The 19,152-nt window shown below is 34.8% G+C and overlaps 1 protein-coding gene and 1 pseudogene across 6 annotated transcripts; both read left to right on the top strand.

Moving 5' to 3' along the window:
• The first annotated feature begins 543 nt into the window (after positions 1–543).
• Positions 544–10,274, top strand: LOC141632171 (CBS domain-containing protein CBSX5-like; annotated as a pseudogene).
• Positions 10,275–12,636: 2,362 nt separating this feature from the next.
• On the top strand, positions 12,637–18,451 carry LOC141631511 (E3 ubiquitin-protein ligase SINAT3-like). Of its 6 annotated transcripts, none has more exons than XR_012537646.1 (4): positions 12,637–13,631; positions 15,647–15,846; positions 16,301–16,441; positions 17,385–18,451. XR_012537646.1 is itself a non-coding variant. In XM_074444173.1 (4 exons), the coding sequence occupies exons 2-4, from the start codon at positions 15,772–15,774 to the stop codon at positions 18,098–18,100; spliced, it is 564 nt and encodes a 187-aa protein (XP_074300274.1). In that variant the 5' UTR covers positions 12,637–13,631; positions 15,647–15,771; the 3' UTR covers positions 18,101–18,451. The 6 variants fall into 6 exon arrangements, 1 of the variants encoding a protein (XP_074300274.1); XR_012537643.1 differs by having other exon boundaries at positions 17,095–18,451; XR_012537642.1 differs by having other exon boundaries at positions 16,766–18,451.
• The last annotated feature ends 701 nt before the right edge of the window (positions 18,452–19,152 follow it).

Here is a 19,152-nt window from a genome sequence, read left to right as displayed (position 1 = left end):
CCTCAACCCGACTCAGCCGAGCACCTGGTCATGGTTTTGCCGTCTACAACAAAGCGGAGACAAACCTAGGTCGAGCTGTTCAGGTTCGCGCGCTAAATATCGTAAACAATTTGCTACTAAACAAACTAATCCCGCAATTCACTTTTCCAATCCATCCTAAACATAGTATAATCGGTAATAAAGGGTTTGACATGGTTTTGCATCTTATCATCACAATTGAACTAATTAGAAGGGCTCCTGGTACTTATCTCCCGAATCCTTTGTCCTTCTCGTTCTCTCTGTCTCTCCCTTTCACGGCTCCTCGTTCCTCTTTATTTTGTTTGTGTTGTTTTTAGTGTTTACGTGATTAATATTAGGTAATTGGTATTTATATGTGGGGTATTACTATATGGTTACCATTATTATTATTATTATTATTATTATTATTATTATTATTATTATCATTATTATTACCTTTACTATTATTATTATTTACAAATTAGTAGTAATTCTCACCCACTTCCGACTCAGGTTTAACCTTTGACTTTCTTGACTTGACTAAAAATGTGGGGTATTACATACAATAACACTCGTATTTCCTTAAATGTACACTTGTATTTCCTCACATTTACACTTACTTTTTTTTTTCAGATCTATAAAATTACACAATGATGGTTTCAGATTTTTTTTTATTTTTTGTTCTTTTACAGTTACACTCGTATTTCTGTAAATTTACACTCGTATTTCTTTAAATTTACACTTGTATTTCCTCACATTTACACTCGTATTAATTTAAAGATACACTAGTTTTATATTTTTTTTCAAATTTCTTTTTGTTTTATATTTTTTTTAATCTCGGCTTGTTTAAATTCTTCTTGTTATATATTTTTTTTTTAAGATTTACACTCGTATTTCATCAGAGTTACACTCGTATTTCCTCAGAGTTACACTTGTATTCTATTTTTTTAGTTTCAGTTCTAGTTTTTTTGCTTTATTTTTCAGGTTTTTTTTAAAAGGTCTACCTTTTTTATGATGGTGGGTTGGTGGTGGAGGACGGTGCTGTGTCGGACGATGGTGGTGTTTGTCGGTGGTCGGACTACGGTTACACTCATAAAGAACCAAAGTTACACCCGTAAAGGACCAAAATTACACTTGTTAAACATTAAATTTACTCTCGTAAAACTTCAAATTTACACTCGTAGACTTTCAAATTTACACTTAAAATACTACATTTATACTCGTAAAGCATCAAATTTACACTCGTAGCATGTTAAAATTATATAAATTCCAATTTTTATATAGAAAATTGCCTAAAAAAATCAAATTTACACTCTTAAAATATTACATTTACACTCGTAAAATATCAAAGTTACACTCGTAAAATGTTAAAATTATATAAATTCAAATTTTCCGTCATAAAAAAATCAAAATTACACTAAGAAAACATCAAAGTTACCCTTGTAAAATGTTAAAATTATATAAATTCAAAATTTTCGTCACAACAAAATTAAAATTACACTCGAAAAACTTCAAAGTTACACTCGTAAAATGTTAGAGTTACACTTGTAAAATTTTAAATTTGTATAAATTCTAAAATTTTATATACAAAACCGCCTGAAAAGATCACATTTACACTCCTACAACTTACATTTACACTCATAAAACTCTTAGCATATCGGAGTTACAAAAAACCGCCTTAAAAGATCACATTTACACTCCTACAACTTACAGTTACACTCATAAAACTCCTACAATATCACATTTAGACTCATTAATCACTCAAACTCAAAAGTGATTAAATTAGTGATTAGAGAGTAAAAAACAAATAATTATATGATAGAAATTGATTAGTGAGAAAATTTTTTTGTTTCCTTTAGTCTCAACCATCCATTTCCATCCAACCATCCACATCTTTTCCTTTTCTTTTTGGTAGTCCTTAATCCATTCCCTCTCCATCCATCTCAACCATCCATTTAGTCATCCAATGGCCCTTAAAGGGACTTAGGGACTCAATGGATATGAATGACTCATAAGAACTCATATATATATATATGTATATACATATATATATATATATATAGGTATATACATATATATATATGTTTATATATATATACATATATATATATATATACATATATATATATATATACATATATATATATATACATATATATATATATATATATACACATATATATATATATATACATATATATATATATATACACATATATATATATATACACATATATATATATATACATATATATATATATATATATATATATATACATATAGAGGCAAGTTCAAATGAGTCCACCTAAAATGGTGAGTCCCTAAGTCCTAATCAAAGCCATTAGATTTTCTAAGATTGATGGTTGAGATTTGAAACTTCTAAGCAATTTTTGGAATGAAACTTTAATGTTTTACAATTGAAACTTTAATCTGTAAATGAAACTTTAATTCTTTACGATTATAACTTTAATTTTTTAAAGACATTTTGTAAATAAAAATTCAAATTTATGAATTTTTGAATATAACTTTAATGTTTTACGAGTAAAATTTTAATGCTTAAAAGTGTAACTTCAATTTTTTAGGTCATTTTTAATATAAAAATTTGAATTTATGAAATAATGTAATTATGACTAATTTTTATTTAATTCAACATATTTTTATCGTAACTTTAATGATATGCGAGTGAAACTTTAATGCTTAAAAATGAAACTTTAATTTTTTTAGGCCATTTCTAACAAAATATTTGAATTTATGTTATAATGTAATTGATACTAGAATTTATTAATTTCACTAATTTATATGAACGTAACTTTAATGTTTTACGACTGTAACTTTAATGCTTAAAAGTGTAACTTTAATTTTTTAGGTCAGTTCTAATATAAAAATTTGAATTTAATTGTGACTAATATTTATTTAATTTTCACTGTTTTTTGAATGAAACTTTAATGTTAAATGGGTGAAACTATAATAGTAAAATGTGAAACTTTAAGTCTGTATTTAAAGTAATATTGTAAATTTTTTGTAATTTCTCTATTTTACGATTGGAACTTTAATGGTTACGAGTGAAACTTTAAGGATATACGAGTGAAACTTTAATGGCATACGAGTGATTTTAATAGTTGAAGATGTAACTTTATTAAATATGATTTGTCCGACTTTAATCCACCGTTATTGTCACCGCCAAACACCACCAACACGGACCAAGACCACGATCTACCACAAACAGCCACCCCACCACCACAACCAAATGACATAGGTCTTAAAAAAAAAACAAAGACCACGACCACCACGGACCAAGACCACGCCTACAACAACCACCAACAGTCCACCAGTCACCCTCCCTACGACGACTTCAAGCAACGACAACAACAACAGCCACACCCCACAACTCGTCACCTCCCTCTCTTCCTCCTCTGAAATACCGCCTATTTTTTTTCGAATTTTGAATTTCGAAAACCCGCCTCCTCATATCCCCTATCCACAGCCGTCACCACTCCACCAACTCCCCTTCCCCTTTCTTCTTCCTCCCTTTCTCCTCCGACCAGACCTACAACAAAACGGCGGCAACCGCCTCTCTCCCTTTTTTTTTTCAGATTTGAAAAAAGGACTCGTGTTTGTTGTTGTTGTTGTTGTTGGTGTTTTATGTGTGAGGCTAGTGGTAGTGGTGTTGTTGTGGGCAGTTGGTACGGTGATTCTGCCGCCTCTCTTCCTTCTCCTTTCTCTTTTTTTTTCCAGATTTGATTGGTTGTGAGCGGCGACTGTTGATGTCGAGTTTTGTCTGGGTGGTGGCCGTGTGTGTGGGTTAGAAGGGTGGTGATAGCGTGGTGGCGGCGGCGGGTTGGGTGGCGGCAGAAGTGGTGTCGGGGTGAAAGGAGGAAGAAGAAAGAAGGGATTTAGAAATTTAGAGAGAGAAGTGGGAGTGAGTGAGGGAGGCAGGTGAATGAATGAAATTAGGGTTTTTTTTTTTGCTTTTATAGGGACCTTTTATTTTCAGAATTAATCTTAGCCATTGATTTTGTTATAATCTAATGGCTAAGATTAGGACTCATGGACTCACCTAAGGGAGGTGGACTCATTTGATCCTAATTATATATATATATATATATATATATATATATATATATATATATATATATATATATATAGAGAAGGGTTCTCATAAGGCCCTTACACCTTATGAGTCCCTAAGTCTTTATAAGGACCATAGGATGGAGGGGATGGAAGGTTGAGATTTCATCTCAATGAAGGGCCACAATTTGATCTCATCTAATTACCTCCCTACCTCAATTAATCTCCCTTCTTAATCCTCCTCATTCTCATAACCTCCTCTCATCCATTTCATTCACTCAACCTCTTTAATCAGTCACTCACCCTCTCCTCATTCATTCTCTCCCAACAAATAAAAACCCAAACAAATAAAAAAACCCAAAACCACAAAAGCACCACAAACGCCGCCTCCACCCCTCTCACAAACGCACCCCGCAACCACAAAAGCACCACACGCCGCCACCCCTACGCACGCCGGATCTGCCATCTCCTCAAAAACCACCCCTGCGCACAACCGCATCTCAGGCCGCCGCCACCTCTACGCACACCGGATCTGCCGACCACCAGAACCAACTCCGTCCTCCTCCTTCTGCGGTTACTACACACCTCCGTCAACACCAACAATAATAAATCCTAAAAAAATTATCACCAAAAACCACCACGACCTCCTCCTTCTGCCGCCTCCCTCTCCCTCCTCCTCTCGGATCTGCAAGCCCCGACACCACAGCCCACAAGATTCCGCCGTCCTTCCTTTCTCCTCCTCCCGCCGTCCTTCCTTCCGCCGCCCGTCCTTCCTTCCTCCCCTTTTCCTCTTCCTTTCTCTTTTTTTTTTCTTCCCAGCCCGCAACACTTGAATCGTTCCATTTTGTTTTTAATATTTGGGTTTTTTGTTTTTTTTTGTTTTTATTTTATATGGGTTTTGTTTTATATGGGTTTTGTTTTATTTTGTATGGGTTTTGTTTTATTTTCATTGTCCATTTTTTTAATTTTTCAGATTTACTTTATTTTGTTCTTTGTTTTTTGGTTTTTTGGTTTTTGATTTTTTGTTTTATTGTTATTATTCTTATTTGGTTTTTATTTTTTTTAGTTTAGTTATTTTTATTATTATTTGAGATTTGGTATTAATTTTGTGTGGTGGTGTTTTTTTTAGATCTATTGGTTTTTTTGTGTTTTTGTCATATTTACTTTATTTTGTAATTGTTATTTGGTTTTTAATTTTTGTTGGTTATTAATTTCTTTGTTGGTTATACACTTAAAACATTAAAGTTAAACTATTTATGGCTAAAGTTATACACTTAAAACATTAGAGTTATACACACGATATTTAAATTTGGTTTTTTTTTATTGTTATTTGGTTTATTTTACATTTCGGGTTTGGTTGGGTTGTTGGTTTTTTGGTTTTATTATTATTATTTGGTTTTTTGTTTTTGTTATTATGAGTTTTTTTGGTTTTTGTTATTAATTTTTTTTTACTAGAGTTATACATTGTATGTCTAGAGTTATACATTGTATGTCTAGAGTTATACAGATTGTGACTAGAGTTTTACATCTTTTGACTAGAATTATAAATATTGTGACTAGAGTTATACATTAAATGCCTAGAGTTATACATTATATGCCTAGAGTTATACATCATATGCATAGAGTTATACATTATATGACTAAAGTTATACAATTTTGGACTAAAGTTTTACAAATATGGACTAAAGTTATACATATGAAGGACTAGAGTTATACAAAAATGGACTAAAGTTATACAACTATGGACTAAAGTTATACAAAAATATGGACTCAAATATATAATGGACCTTAGATTTTTAGATTTGTTTTAGATTTTTCATATTATTTTTTTTGTTTTTTTGTTGTTATTTTTTTTTTGACTAGAGTTATACATCAAATGCCTAGAGTTATACATTGTATGTCTAGAGTTATACAGATTGTGACTAGAGTTTTACATCTTTTGACTAGAATTATAAATATTGTGACTAGAGTTATACATTAAATGCCTAGAGTTATACATTATATGTCTAGAGTTATACATCATATGCATAGAGTTATACATTATATGACTAAAGTTATACAATTTTGGACTAAAGTTTTACAAGTATGGACTCAAGTTATACATATGAAGGACTAGAGTTATACAAAAATGGACTAAAGTTATACAATTATGGACTAAAGTTATAGAACTATGGACTAAAGTTATACAAAAATATACCAAAGTTGTACAAAAATGAACTAAAGTTATACAAACATGAACCAAAGTTATACAAAAATAGACCAAAGTTATACAAAAAAAGACTAAAGTTATACAAAAAATGGACTAAAGTTATACAAAAATTGGACTAAAGTTATACAAAAATGAACCAAAGTGACTAGAGTTATACATTGTATGACTAGAGTTATACAAACTGTGACTAGAGTTATACATTGTATGACTAGAGTTATACATTTTATGACTGAAGTTATACTCTTATGGATTAAAGTTATACAATTTTGGACTCTTTGTGACTAGAGTTATACATTAAATGCCTAGAGTTATACATTATATGCCTAGAGTTATACATCATATGCATAGAGTTATACATTATATGACTAAAGTTATACAATTTTGGACTAAAGTTTTACAAATATGGATTAAAGTTATACATATGAAGGACTAGAGTTATACAAAAATGGACTAAAGTTATACAACTATGGACTAAAGTTATACAAAAATATGGACTCAAATATATAATGGACCTTAGATTTTTAGATTTGTTTTAGATTTTTCATATTATTTTTTTTGTTTTTTTGTTGTTATTTTTTTTTTGACTAGAGTTATACATCAAATGCCTAGAGTTATACATTGTATGTCTAGAGTTATACAGATTGTGACTAGAGTTTTACATCTTTTGACTAGAGTTATACATTAAATGCCTAGAGTTATACATTATATGCCTAGAGTTATACATCATATGCATAGAGTTATACATTATATGACTAAAGTTATACAATTTTGGACTAAAGTTTTACATTAAATGCCTAGAGTTATACATTATATGCCTAGAGTTATACATCATATGCATAAAGTTATACAAAAATGGACTAAAGTTATACAATTATGAAAAAAAAGTATCTCACAAAAAAAAAAGTATAACAAGAAGAGATTTAAGAAAATGACTAAAAAATGATAACTAACAAAATAAAAGACAACTAAAATAAAATAAAAGACAAAAAAAATAATAAATGGAAAAAACAACTAAAAACATACAAATTAATACAAAACGAAAAAGAAAAAAAAAACGAGTTGAAAAAAAAAAAAAAAAAAAAAAAAAAAAAAAAAGTCGGCGGGGGGGGGGGGGGGGGGGGGGGGGGGGGGGGGGGGGTGGTGGGTGGTTATTTGGTGTCGGGTGGGATGGTGGTGGGTGGTGGTGAATGAGGAAGAGAGGAATGAATGATTTATTTGAGTTTTTTGATTTATTTGGATTTTTTGGGTTTTTTATTTATTTGGATTTTTGGGTTTTTTTATTTATTTGGGTTTTTTTTTTTAGAGTTTGAGAGAAGAGAGAAATGAAATGTGTAAGATGAAAGAGAAATGGATGAGTGGAAAAGAAATATAAAGTAAATTAGTGATTAATTAGAGTGGATTAGTGAAGGAGGAGAGAGATGGTGAGATTAGCTTTATAAACACACTTTTTGGGGTTGATCTCATCCCTCCATTTCCCTCCATCCAATGGCTCATAATAGAACTTATGGACTCAAAATAAATGTGGACCTTAGTTGATCTCTTCTCTATATATATATATATATATATATATATACATGTATATATATATACATGTATATTGTATATATATATACATGTATATATACATGTATATATATACATGTATATATACATGTATATATGTATATATATACATGTATATATGTATATATACATGTATATATACATGTATATATATACATGTATATATACATGTATATATATATACAATATACATGTATATATATATACATGTATATATATATATGTATATATATATATATATATATATATATATATAGTTAGGTTCTTATAAGTTTTGTTTATTATGGTGAGTTTATGCTTTGAAATCTCAGCCACTAGATTATATTAGAGATGAACGGCCAAGATGTAATCTTCTGTCATTTACTTATTTTCTCTTTTTTCTAGTGTTACTCTTTTTTTTTATTTAATTTTTTTTTCTTTTTTTTTTACCTCGTGTTATTATGCTGTTATTGTGCTTTTTTTTTTTATGACTTTAGTTTTTTTTTCTCTTATGTTTTTCTCTAATTTTCTCATTATGTTACATTTTTTCCTTTTCTTTTTGTACCAAATGTTTTTTTTACTTTATTTTTTTTACTCTTATTTTTTTAACTCGTGTTATTATGCTGTTATTGTGTTTTTTTTACTTTGAGTTTTTTTACGACTTTGATTTTTTTTCTCTTTTTTTACCACGTGTTATTGTGCTGTGATTTTTATTCCGCTGTTATTGTGATGTTATTCTGCTGTCACTTTGATTTTTTTTACGACTTTGATTTTTTTTTTTACCACGTGTTATTATGTTGTTATTGTGATGTTATTCCGGTGTCACTTTGATTTTTTTTACTACTTTGAGTTTTTTACTCTTTTTTACCGCATGTTATTGTGCTGTTATTCTGGTGATATTGTTATTCTGGTGTTATTGTGATGTTATTCCCGTATCCCGTTGATTTTTTTACTAAATTGATTTTTTTACTTTTTTTTACCGCAATGTTATTGTGCTGTTATTCTGGTGGTATTGTTATTCTGGTGTTATTGTGATATTATTCCGATTTACTTTGATTTTTTTTTTTACTACTTTTTTTTTTTCTTTTTTTTACCAACTGTTATTGTGTTGTTATTCTGGTGATATTGTTATTCTGGTGTTATTGTGATGTTATTCCGGCGTCACTTTGATTTTTTTACTCTTTTTTTCCATGTTATTTGAGTAGTCCACTCGCTCACAAGATGACAAAGCATATTGCTGAGTTCATGGCCTAGTTCCGAGTATATAGCTTTACTTGAGAATTTATGTACATCCTTTGGACTTGAGTATGCAGAGTTTAATAAATGTATATTAATTAGAGAGCCAAGAAAAAATAGTATACCACATGTTTTATATATTAGCCCCTAAAATACCAAAATTGTATGACTGTTTAATTGGACAGTAAGTCAATAATCCATTCACTCTTCATGCCATAAAGTACAGCAAAAAGAATACACTACCATCTAGAAGGAGCACAGAGCCTAATTGTCCCAAGGAGAAACCGGAGTTCAGGTATCACCAAACAAAAGCTCCACCAGAAAGCCTCATTTGGGCGTCAATTCTGCTGTATAACCCTAGAAGATGTAATCCGCCTTTTCTTTAACTCCATCAATCTCTTCTCTCCCATTCCTTTCAATGCAATTCATCCCTCGACATAATCGAGAAGAAGATCTTATCAGTCCACTGTGATGACCCTGCCTTGTCTGCCTTGTCAGCAATCAACACCTCTGTAGGTGGCCAATCTGCAGTAGCTGTTGTGGACGAGGAGGGCCGACTGCTCGGTGACATATCGCTGTACATGCTTGCCAGTTGTGATGAAACCCTTGCTCCCGCCGTTGCCACCCTTTCTGCAGGTGATCTGATAACCTACATTGACTATGGGGGGTCCCACAGAGGATTTAACTCAGCTGGTCAAGTCATGGCTGGAAGAAAAAAAGTTGGGTGGAATGTTAGAGCTCTTAGAAGACGATCACTCAAACTCCTCATGTTTAAGCTCGTCAGGATCGTCATCATCTGAGGATGAAGCCGGTCATGGAAAAACCCATCGACGCAGATCAAATTCCGGGCCATTTGCCAGGGGGAACCGAGCCCAATGTGTTCCATCCACCATCGACCACCACGCACCATCGTTCTCCTGATTTCAAATTATTAGGAATTCATTAATTCAATTCATTAATGAATTAAATCGGAAAATACCAGAAGGAAATGGCGGAGAAAATAATGGCGGAGAAATCAAGAGGAAAATCATAATCATGATCATTATTAGTAGGTGACGATATATTTCCAAAACGCGAAGCAAACATTACTCGCGTTTGATGCAGATTTCTTGCTGGGATTATCATCAACTTGATTGTGATTAGGATCTTGATCTTAATTATTATTGTTGTTCATTATGAGATTAGTGACGATGCTGCTGCTTGATGATGATGAGATTAATTGTCTTTTTCATGGGTTGTAGCTTAATCTTCATCTTTTTTTTTCCTAGGAATTTTTTTGTGCTTATGAGATAATTTGGGAGAATAATTGCAGGTAGTAAGTGTGACACCCCCATACTCCAAGTCTTACTGCGACCAGGTATGGTATGAGATCGCCACCATCTCTCGGTTACCCGAGAATGATGATCTCAAATGACAATAACGAAACGTATTTAAATGATAATAAAGTTTAAGTGATACAAGCCAAACTCCAAAAACCGTTAAAAGGAAGTACAAGGTTCTCAAAACTGACAACTACTAAACAACTACAAAATGTTCGACACAGCGGAAGACTTCTAAAACTGCAACGTGATGACTTATCCCAGCTATCCCATGCACATCGTCTCATACCTGCTCGATAACTGCTGACCACCCTCGAATGGATCACCACAATTTTTAAAACATTTAAACGGGGTCTGTACTGATTACACAAAAACAATAGCCACAATGAAACAGGAACACAAACAGCTCAAACCAATCTCCAGTCTCCATCTCCAATCTCCACACAACTGACTACACACTAAATTGTGTAGCCCTGCCAGAGTACCCATCGCAACAAGTACTCTACGCCGCCAGTGGGGGACCGCAGCCATACCCACCAAATCCCCGCTCATCTCCATCGAGCGATAAGCCTAAGTTTCCTCAATGTGCACATCGCTCCTGTGGCGGGTTCCACAGAGGGCGAATCAAGGGCGTGAAGCCACTCCCGCAAGTGACTCCACTCAGCCAGGGACGCGCCCCGAAGATCACAGACAGTTATACAACAACAATTATACTACACTATCAACAACCACCAAACCAGAATCCAATGCCAATATTATATACAACAACAACAGTAATCACCAACCACACTTATGTAATTAATACTGAGTAGGGAAAACCCTACCTAGAACATTAATCACCTAGATCGTCACAATCAGCTAATCAATATCGTCCTTCACTGAAATTACTTCCTATCAAACATACAATCATACAATCACAATCTAACACCAACAATACTCCCCAAAACCCCCAAATTACCCAATTAGGGTTTCAACTAACTTTAACAAAACATTATAAAAATTGTATAAAAAGCTTACCCTCGACACAAGGATCACAACGGCGTAAAGAACAAGATGATCCGACACTCCTAGCCTTGGGGATTTGTTAACAATGCGAGGAACACACTTACGTAACTTCTTTTCTTCTCAAAAGGGGTTTTTAGAATGATAAAAGAGATTAAGAAAGATGACGGAGGCTTTATATACTAATCCCGCATTATTAACAAAACCCGTCAAAATCACCCGTAAAACACACTTACTCGATCGAGTGCCCCTTACTCGATCGAGTGCCACACGTACTCGATCGAGTACCCATCAGGCAGACTACTGTTTCGTATAAAAACATACTCACTCGAGAGAGTAAGTACCACTCGATAGAGTACCCATAGACATAGAAAACCATAGTATTACAGTAAGTCTTTCTGTTGTAGTGGTTATCAACACCGTAAGTCAGTAAGATTATATCAGCCCTTTATTTCTGTCAATCTAATGGTCTAGATTTTAAAGCACAAACTTATCATAAGAACCAAACTCACAAGATCCCGCCTCTCTCTCTCTCTCTCTCTCTCTCTCTCTCTCTCTCTCTCTCTCTCTCTCTCTCTCTCTCTCTCTCTCTCTCTCTCTCTCTATATATATATATATATATATATATATATAAAGAGACAGAGAGAGAGATGAGTTATTGAAGATTAAAAACACACTTATCACTAATCAATTATCTATGTATATATAAAGAGAGAGGAGACGGTGGTGTTTGTGCTGGTTGTGTGGTGGAAAAGGAGGGGTGATGAATTCAGGGTCCGTGGGTGGTGTCGGGTGGTGCGCAGTGGTGGTGGGTGGTGGTGTAGGTGCATGTCCGGTGGGCTGGTGGTGGTGTCGGATGGGTGGTGGTGGTGAGTGAGTGAAGGGGTGGGTTGTGGGTGTTGGTGAAGAAGAGAGTTTTTATTTTTTTTTGTTTTGAAATATTTAGGTTTTTAAAAGAGATGAGAGGGATGGTATTTGTGAGATGGGAGAGAAGTAGGTGGGGAAATAAATTATATATAGTGAATTACGTTTTAATTAGGTGGATTAGTGAGGGTAAAGTGAGATAGTGTTAAATTAACTAATTAATCACCCTTTTTCCATAAAAAACTCAGCCATCCATCTCCCCTCATCTAATGCCTCTAAAGAGAACTTATGGACCAAACAAAAAATGGTGTACTTCTGTGATCCTTATATATATATATATATATATATATATATATATATATCGAATTAGGATCCCGTGCGAACTAAATTAGGGTGCGAACTGTACGAACGGACTTAAAAAACCAAAACATATTATACAAACGCGTGTATGTTTCCTTTTCTCTCTCCAAAGTCAAAACCAAATCCCCAAACCCCCACATCCCTCGTCCTTGTTGACCATCAGCCACCACTTAACGTCGTCGGAGCTCCGTCTTGAAACTCGCCGGCTACCACCGCAACTCCATCACTGCCGGTCATTTCTTCAACTTAACTCCGGTCATTTCTTCAACTCCGTCTTCTTCGTATTTCATAGATCTATGAACTAAATCACATTATTTTTCAAAAAAAAAAAAATCTAAAATATGAGATCTACGGTGATTTGATGTTGGACCGAGTTTGTTATGCTGAAAGGAGGAAGGCGGTGGAGGCGATGTTACAGTGGTAGCCGTGAGGACGACGGTTGCGATCTTGTTTATATGAGTTGGTGGTTTGCTTCTGGTGGGTCCGTGTGGAGACAGGTAGTCGGAGTGGGTGGAGTCGGGGTTGCTTGTGGCAATGATAAAGCAGTCGGCACTGATATCTATTGTGGCCTGTATCATGCCGGTGGTCAGATGAGGCAAATGTTTGGTCGGCGGCGACGGGGCTTGGGTGTAATGTTAGTTCAGTGGTGCGTGGTGGTAACCTGGTGGCAACAGTAGGTATGGGCGGTGGTGGTGAGCAGCGTGATGGTGGTGGTGGGTTGTGGTGCGGTGGTGGAGCGATGGATACTCAAAATACTAGCCCGGATACACATGGTATTACTACTAGATACACATATAGATTTGTGTATCCAGCAGTAATACCATGTGTATCTGTTAGTAATACCATGTGTTTCTACTAGATACACATTTATGGACGAATCAAAGTTTGAAGAACAAAAACAAGGCAGAGAAGGAAGGCAAGGAAAAGCTATGGATGATGAAGTGTTACAAGGTGGCAGAAACTATATCCAACAACCTTCTACTTCTTCTTCTTCCTCCTCCTCTTCAATTCTCCAGTCCCTCCCTCTTCATGTGGTATTCCCTTCTTCTTAATCCTCTACTTTCGCAACTTAATTAGGTTTTCGATCATAACTTTTTGAGTATTATTCGGTACGTAAAGAGATGAATGAGACACCTAAATAAGGAAAACGTAAAGAATTGACTGGGATAGTGGGAGTAGTGGAATTAGTATTAGTAGGTATGTCGAGTAGGAATAATTTGTTTTTTGATCCACAAATTTCTAACTTTGAGGTCTATGCTTTTCTGATTGACAAACTCGGAAATTTCAGTCTTTTGATCATGGAACAACAAAAATAGACCGTCTTGTTTGTTGTAGACTGTAGTGGCTGATACAGTGCTTGTAGGGCTGAGTGGTGGTAGTCGTTGAAGGTAGTATGTATTGTCGTTCAACCCTTCTCCGATGATGTCTGTATTGTTGCTCTTTTCCTGCACTTTTCCCCGCGCATCGCCATCAGTAAATCTCTTTATTTTCCTCTCATTGTTCTGAATCATCCAAAATGGAATTGTATTTTTGTCGACTGTTGTAATAAATTTTGTATGACGGCTTAAATATCACACCAAACCAGGTATGATCAATTCCTGCCAAATACCAATCTGCATTATAGGCATATAGCAAAGAGTGTGTATGATTTCAACAGTAAATTGCAATATCATTTGAAGATTTTGAAGTTATAAAACTATTACTAATTTTTGTATATGTCTAAGTTCACATTTTTCACTGAAGAATAGACAATTACTTTTCCCGTGGTGGATTTTGTCAGATTATTTCTGCAGTTCACTTTTTTTAGATGTCTAAGTTCACATTTTTCACTGAAGAATAGACAATTAATTTTTTGTATATGTCTAAATTATTATTTTATTCCAAGTCGTGCTGTTCATGCTCTTGGTCTTCTTCTCTTGATTTATAAACTCCCCTTCTCCAGAACCTGTGCTGGTAATTTTTTTATTACTCATGGATTACTATTTTTCATTCACCAATTTACGTAGTGATAGAGTTAAGGGGGCTAGCAGGGGCGCTCCCTAAACAATTCAAACTTGGGACTTTCTAGTATAGTTTTTATTCTTTTGTGGTGTTGAAGAATGAAGAGGTCGCAATTCATGACAATACATGGGGACTAGGAATACTTTCGTCTTAATCACTAGGCCTGAGACGTCTTTGGTAGTTTACATGCCTATTTAGTATTTACCCCATCAGTCGTGGAGCGAGGGGTAGCAGGGGCGTCGCCCTCGCTGGCATTTGAAAATTTCTAAACTTTTAGTTAAAATTTTCGATTTTTTTAGGTTACCTTATCCTGGCTCCGCTACTACTTATTAATTGATGGCTTAGACAACAAATGAGTCGATCTTACAAGAATATTTGTTTGAGAATGTCTCTTTTAAGTATCTGGGTAGCTCAGTATCTGTGTACTGAGTAATTTTTCTGCTGTATTTGGCCTAATTTAGTCATGTCATTTGCTATAGTTAATTATTTTTGAGTGTAAAAGGTTTTTAACATTGAGTTCATGATTCACTGAGTGTAAAATTAACATCTTGATAAAAAAAAACATTTCGTAATATGCCTCCAAATTTATAGAAATTAATTAAATGTTCTTTTGGACAATTTTTATATTAGGGCCCTATTTTACGGAATACGGACTTAATTTTTCTGAACTTTTCTTAACTGAACTTATAGGAGGAACTAAACTGAACAAAACTTATGGGAGTTGAACTTTTCCGAATAAACTTATAAGAGCTAAACTTTTCTGAACCGAACTTATAGGAACTGAACTGAACTTCAAAGGAGGTGACTTTAAGTCCAAAAATAGGGTTTGGAACTATATTCTAGTTAGAATGAAGAATGACTGATTCGAAAACAGCACATCCTAACTAAAGTATAATGCCTTAATATTTTGCATATTGCTTTCTTATTCAGCCAGCCCGTACCATGGTGAAGTACAATTAGTTTTGAATCGTGCTCCTTGTTGGTAGATTTGGATGAGCATAGTTCAATACTTTTCTAATGTCTATTATTGTATCGGCTTTTTTCATAGGTCTCTCACTAAAGACTCAAGAGCTCACAGCAATCTATCTAGTCTTAAGACTCACATGTACCTTTTCATTCTATTGGGATATCAATTGTGCACTCGATTTCATTATACTCGGCGCTACACTTTGGATGATTTATATGATGCGAGTTAAATTGAAATCAAGTTACCTGAAAGACCTAGACAACATGCCCTGGTATTATGTGGTAATGTTTTCCGTCCATCTTGTTGATACTCTCTTTGCTTATTACGTTCTGTTTCCAATAAGGAGTTTTATACAATATGCTTCTGTTGTGTGATTTCTAAAATCTTTGCTTCTCTTTTAAATGCTGCTGAATTATTATAGGAAAGGGTGAAGTAGTAAAACATTTTTGAAATCTTATTATCTTACTCTAAATCATTTTGCTTGTAAGGTCCCTTCTGCATTTGTCAAATATGCATCGTAAACGTAAACTAATCGTGAAATTGTTAGCAAACTTTCCAAAATATCAGCTTATTTTACATTTGATAAGATTACTTTTTTACTGGGGGTTCTTCTTGTACCGAAGAAGACAACTAAAAAAACCAACTTACACATGTTCATGACTCAACATGGAGGCATTAGCTTGACACCATCTAATTAATTATGTTTAAATGTGTCTTATGTTATTTTGTCTACAGTTACTGCCATGCGCTTTTGCTGCAGCTCTAGCCCATCCTAGAGGCGGATATAGTATTTTTATCCGTTTTTTGTGGCCTTTCAGCATGTCTCTTGAGGCCATCTCAGTGCTCCCTCAACTCCGTCTGATTCAGAATGCTAAGGTAATTTAGACAAATTTTGTGGATCATTTTTCACTGAAGAATAGACAATTACTTTTCCTGTGGTGGATTTTGTCAAATTATTTCTGCAGTTCACTTTTTTTGGTAGCTTATACTTTTTGAAATGATTCAATTTAACTAGATTTTATTCTCATACCAATTATATACTCCGTAGTTGGTTTATAATTTTGTCATTACGAGTTGGTTATTACTAGTGACATGCTGTGTGTTGTTGTATGAGTCTGTATGAGTTTTATGCTTGGTCTAGCACTGTGCAAAGTATTAAATATCTTTGGTCAGGCTAAAGTCGCCTTAAAATGCTGTCAGGTAACCTGGTGGCAACAGTAGGTATGGGCGGTGGTGGTGAGCGGCGTGATGGTGGTGGTGGGTTGTGGTGTGGTGTGGTGGTGGAGCGGTGGATACTCAAAATACCAGCCCGGATACACATGGTATTACTACTAGATACACATCGATTTGTGTATCCGACAATAATACCATGTGTATCTGTTAGTAATACCATGTGTATCCGGCACCCATTGTGGATTTGTGGGTGCTTTTGGGGTGGCTGCAATGTGTTTAGGTGATGATATTCAGGTCTCTCTTTGTAACAAGGCCTCTACGGCTCTACTACTATTTTTCCTGATATACTTTTTCAGGCTAACAAGTCAATGGGCATGAAGCTAACAAGTAGGCTTAATGTTAGGCCAACCATGTGAAGCTTCTGTTTTCTTGATTAAATGATTTTGGACACTGTCCTGGACCATAACGAGTATGTCTCATTTCATGTTTTCTTTGACCAAATGTGGAACGTCTCCATTGATCAAAACAAACTCAGCAACATTATCTGGTGAACTTGTTTCGTATCCAGTCAATAGATAAATTAATTCACATGAATTGGTCTCACTAGAAACATGTACGAGATCAACACTTAAAAAAATTGTGACAGGAATGACTCATTTCAAGTTTTCAACCATCTCGTTCAAGGTTTCAACATTTGCTGCCTGTAAAGTTTAAACTTGTCATATATCAGTGTTATGATACTGGTTTGCTGACTGCAACTTGTGATGCAATGACCTCAATGATCTTGATGATCTTCGAGCTAAGCTCGCTGTCACTCGAGCTACAGCAGATGCAAGTGCTGCATCAGCTCAATCAGCACAGTTTCAGTTTCTGGCTTTGTTGAGGGGACCTGGAAGATAAAGATAAATTAATAATGGAACACGAACATCGTATCGTGATGCTGGCAGAATAGTAAGATAAATTATTTAAGCTTGTAATTTGACGAATCTGCTTTACTGTTATATCGCGTTTCAGGTCTTCCATTGCTTTGGTCGGTATTTTTGCTTGCACTTTGAAGCATTCCAGCTTGGGATGTCTCACGTTTATATGGCATTTCTTCGGTTCATGGATGATGAGAGTGAAGCTCGAAAGTATAATCACAGCTTAGAGATGGGTGGATATGGGAGAAAATTAACATGGGATGGGCCACCAAGAAGCATTCGAGACAGTCACCGAAAAGTGAGAGACAGCCACGATGGTCTTATTATCCAACGCAAGTTGGCACTTTTCTTCTCCGGAGGGGACATGAAGGAGCTTAAGCTCCGTGTTACCGGCAGAATATCCAAGGGGGACCATAACTCTGATTCCGGGACTAGTTTCTGAAATGGTTTGTATTACTCTAGGACTCTAGGTACACAAATTAGCAGCCCAGATACACACGCTATTACTAGCGGATACACAAGTCGATATGTGTATCCGGTAGCAATACCATGTGTATTTGGTAGTAATTCCATATGTATCTGAGGTAGTAATATGGGTATCTTGGTAATTGGTTCGCCGCTTCCATAATCATGAAAGTTTTGTTTTCATGTATTTGTAGTGTTCTTCCAACTTCTTTGTTAGTGTCTGTGTTTAATATGTTGACTTTTCATTAACAGTTTCCATTTACAAGCTGCATATTAGATGTTTACTCGTGTTATTTGGAAAAATAGTGAATTATTTCATCTTGCTTAATCCGTTCAAAGTAAATTTAGTTTTCAATTAAATTTCTTTGCCGATAATGATTAGTAGGATCAGTTGAATCAAACTCGGTTAAAAATGGTTCAAGTCAATCAAATTTAATGTGTTTAGTTCACTCGTATCTTGTTACTTTGAATATCATATTGAACTAACTTATGTACAATTTCAAATACTGCTATTAAATATTACTCCAATTAACTAGCTGGTAACTTGATGCATTTTCTTATTATAATAGTCTATATTTATTGGTAGTCGATTTGTGTATCCTCGGATACACATGGTATTACTACCAATACACATGGGATTACTACTATATACACACATCGATTAGTGTATCCAGTAGTAATACAATGTGTATCCAGGGTGGTGTTTTGTGTTTCCACAATCTAAAAATCAACTACGACCACCCACCTAACCACCAACACCAACACTACAACCACCACACCTACTGCTAGCACCACGACCACCACCATCCCTGAACTAACCCCACAAACAGCCCCGTCCCCGCCATCAGCCCCGACAGCCACTTGATCCTGTATCGGTGACATGACCAGCCACCTCAGACTACGACGGGGACATCACCTGTCACCACAATATACCACAAGTAACGGAGAACCACCGCACGAGCCACCATCATCCTTCAATCCTCAAGTAGCCCACCATTCGAATCGAAATGCGAGATCTACCATAAGCGA

This window comes from Silene latifolia, chromosome Y (genome assembly GCF_048544455.1).
Source record: "Silene latifolia isolate original U9 population chromosome Y, ASM4854445v1, whole genome shotgun sequence".
Taxonomy (NCBI): domain Eukaryota; kingdom Viridiplantae; phylum Streptophyta; class Magnoliopsida; order Caryophyllales; family Caryophyllaceae; genus Silene; species Silene latifolia.
The sequence above is the reverse complement of the archived record's forward strand: the minus strand, read 5'-3'. Positions and strand labels throughout refer to the sequence as shown.

Coding starts and splice junctions, on each gene's coding strand:
- LOC141631511 (XM_074444173.1), top strand. CDS start 15,772: ATGATTTATATGATGCGAGTTAAATTGAAATCAAGTTACCTGAAAGAC. Junction 15,847..16,300: donor ACATGCCCTGGTATTATGTG/GTAATGTTTTCC, acceptor TTTTGTCTACAG/TTACTGCCATGCGCTTTTGC. Junction 16,442..17,752: donor GTCTGATTCAGAATGCTAAG/GTAATTTAGACA, acceptor ATCGCGTTTCAG/GTCTTCCATTGCTTTGGTCG.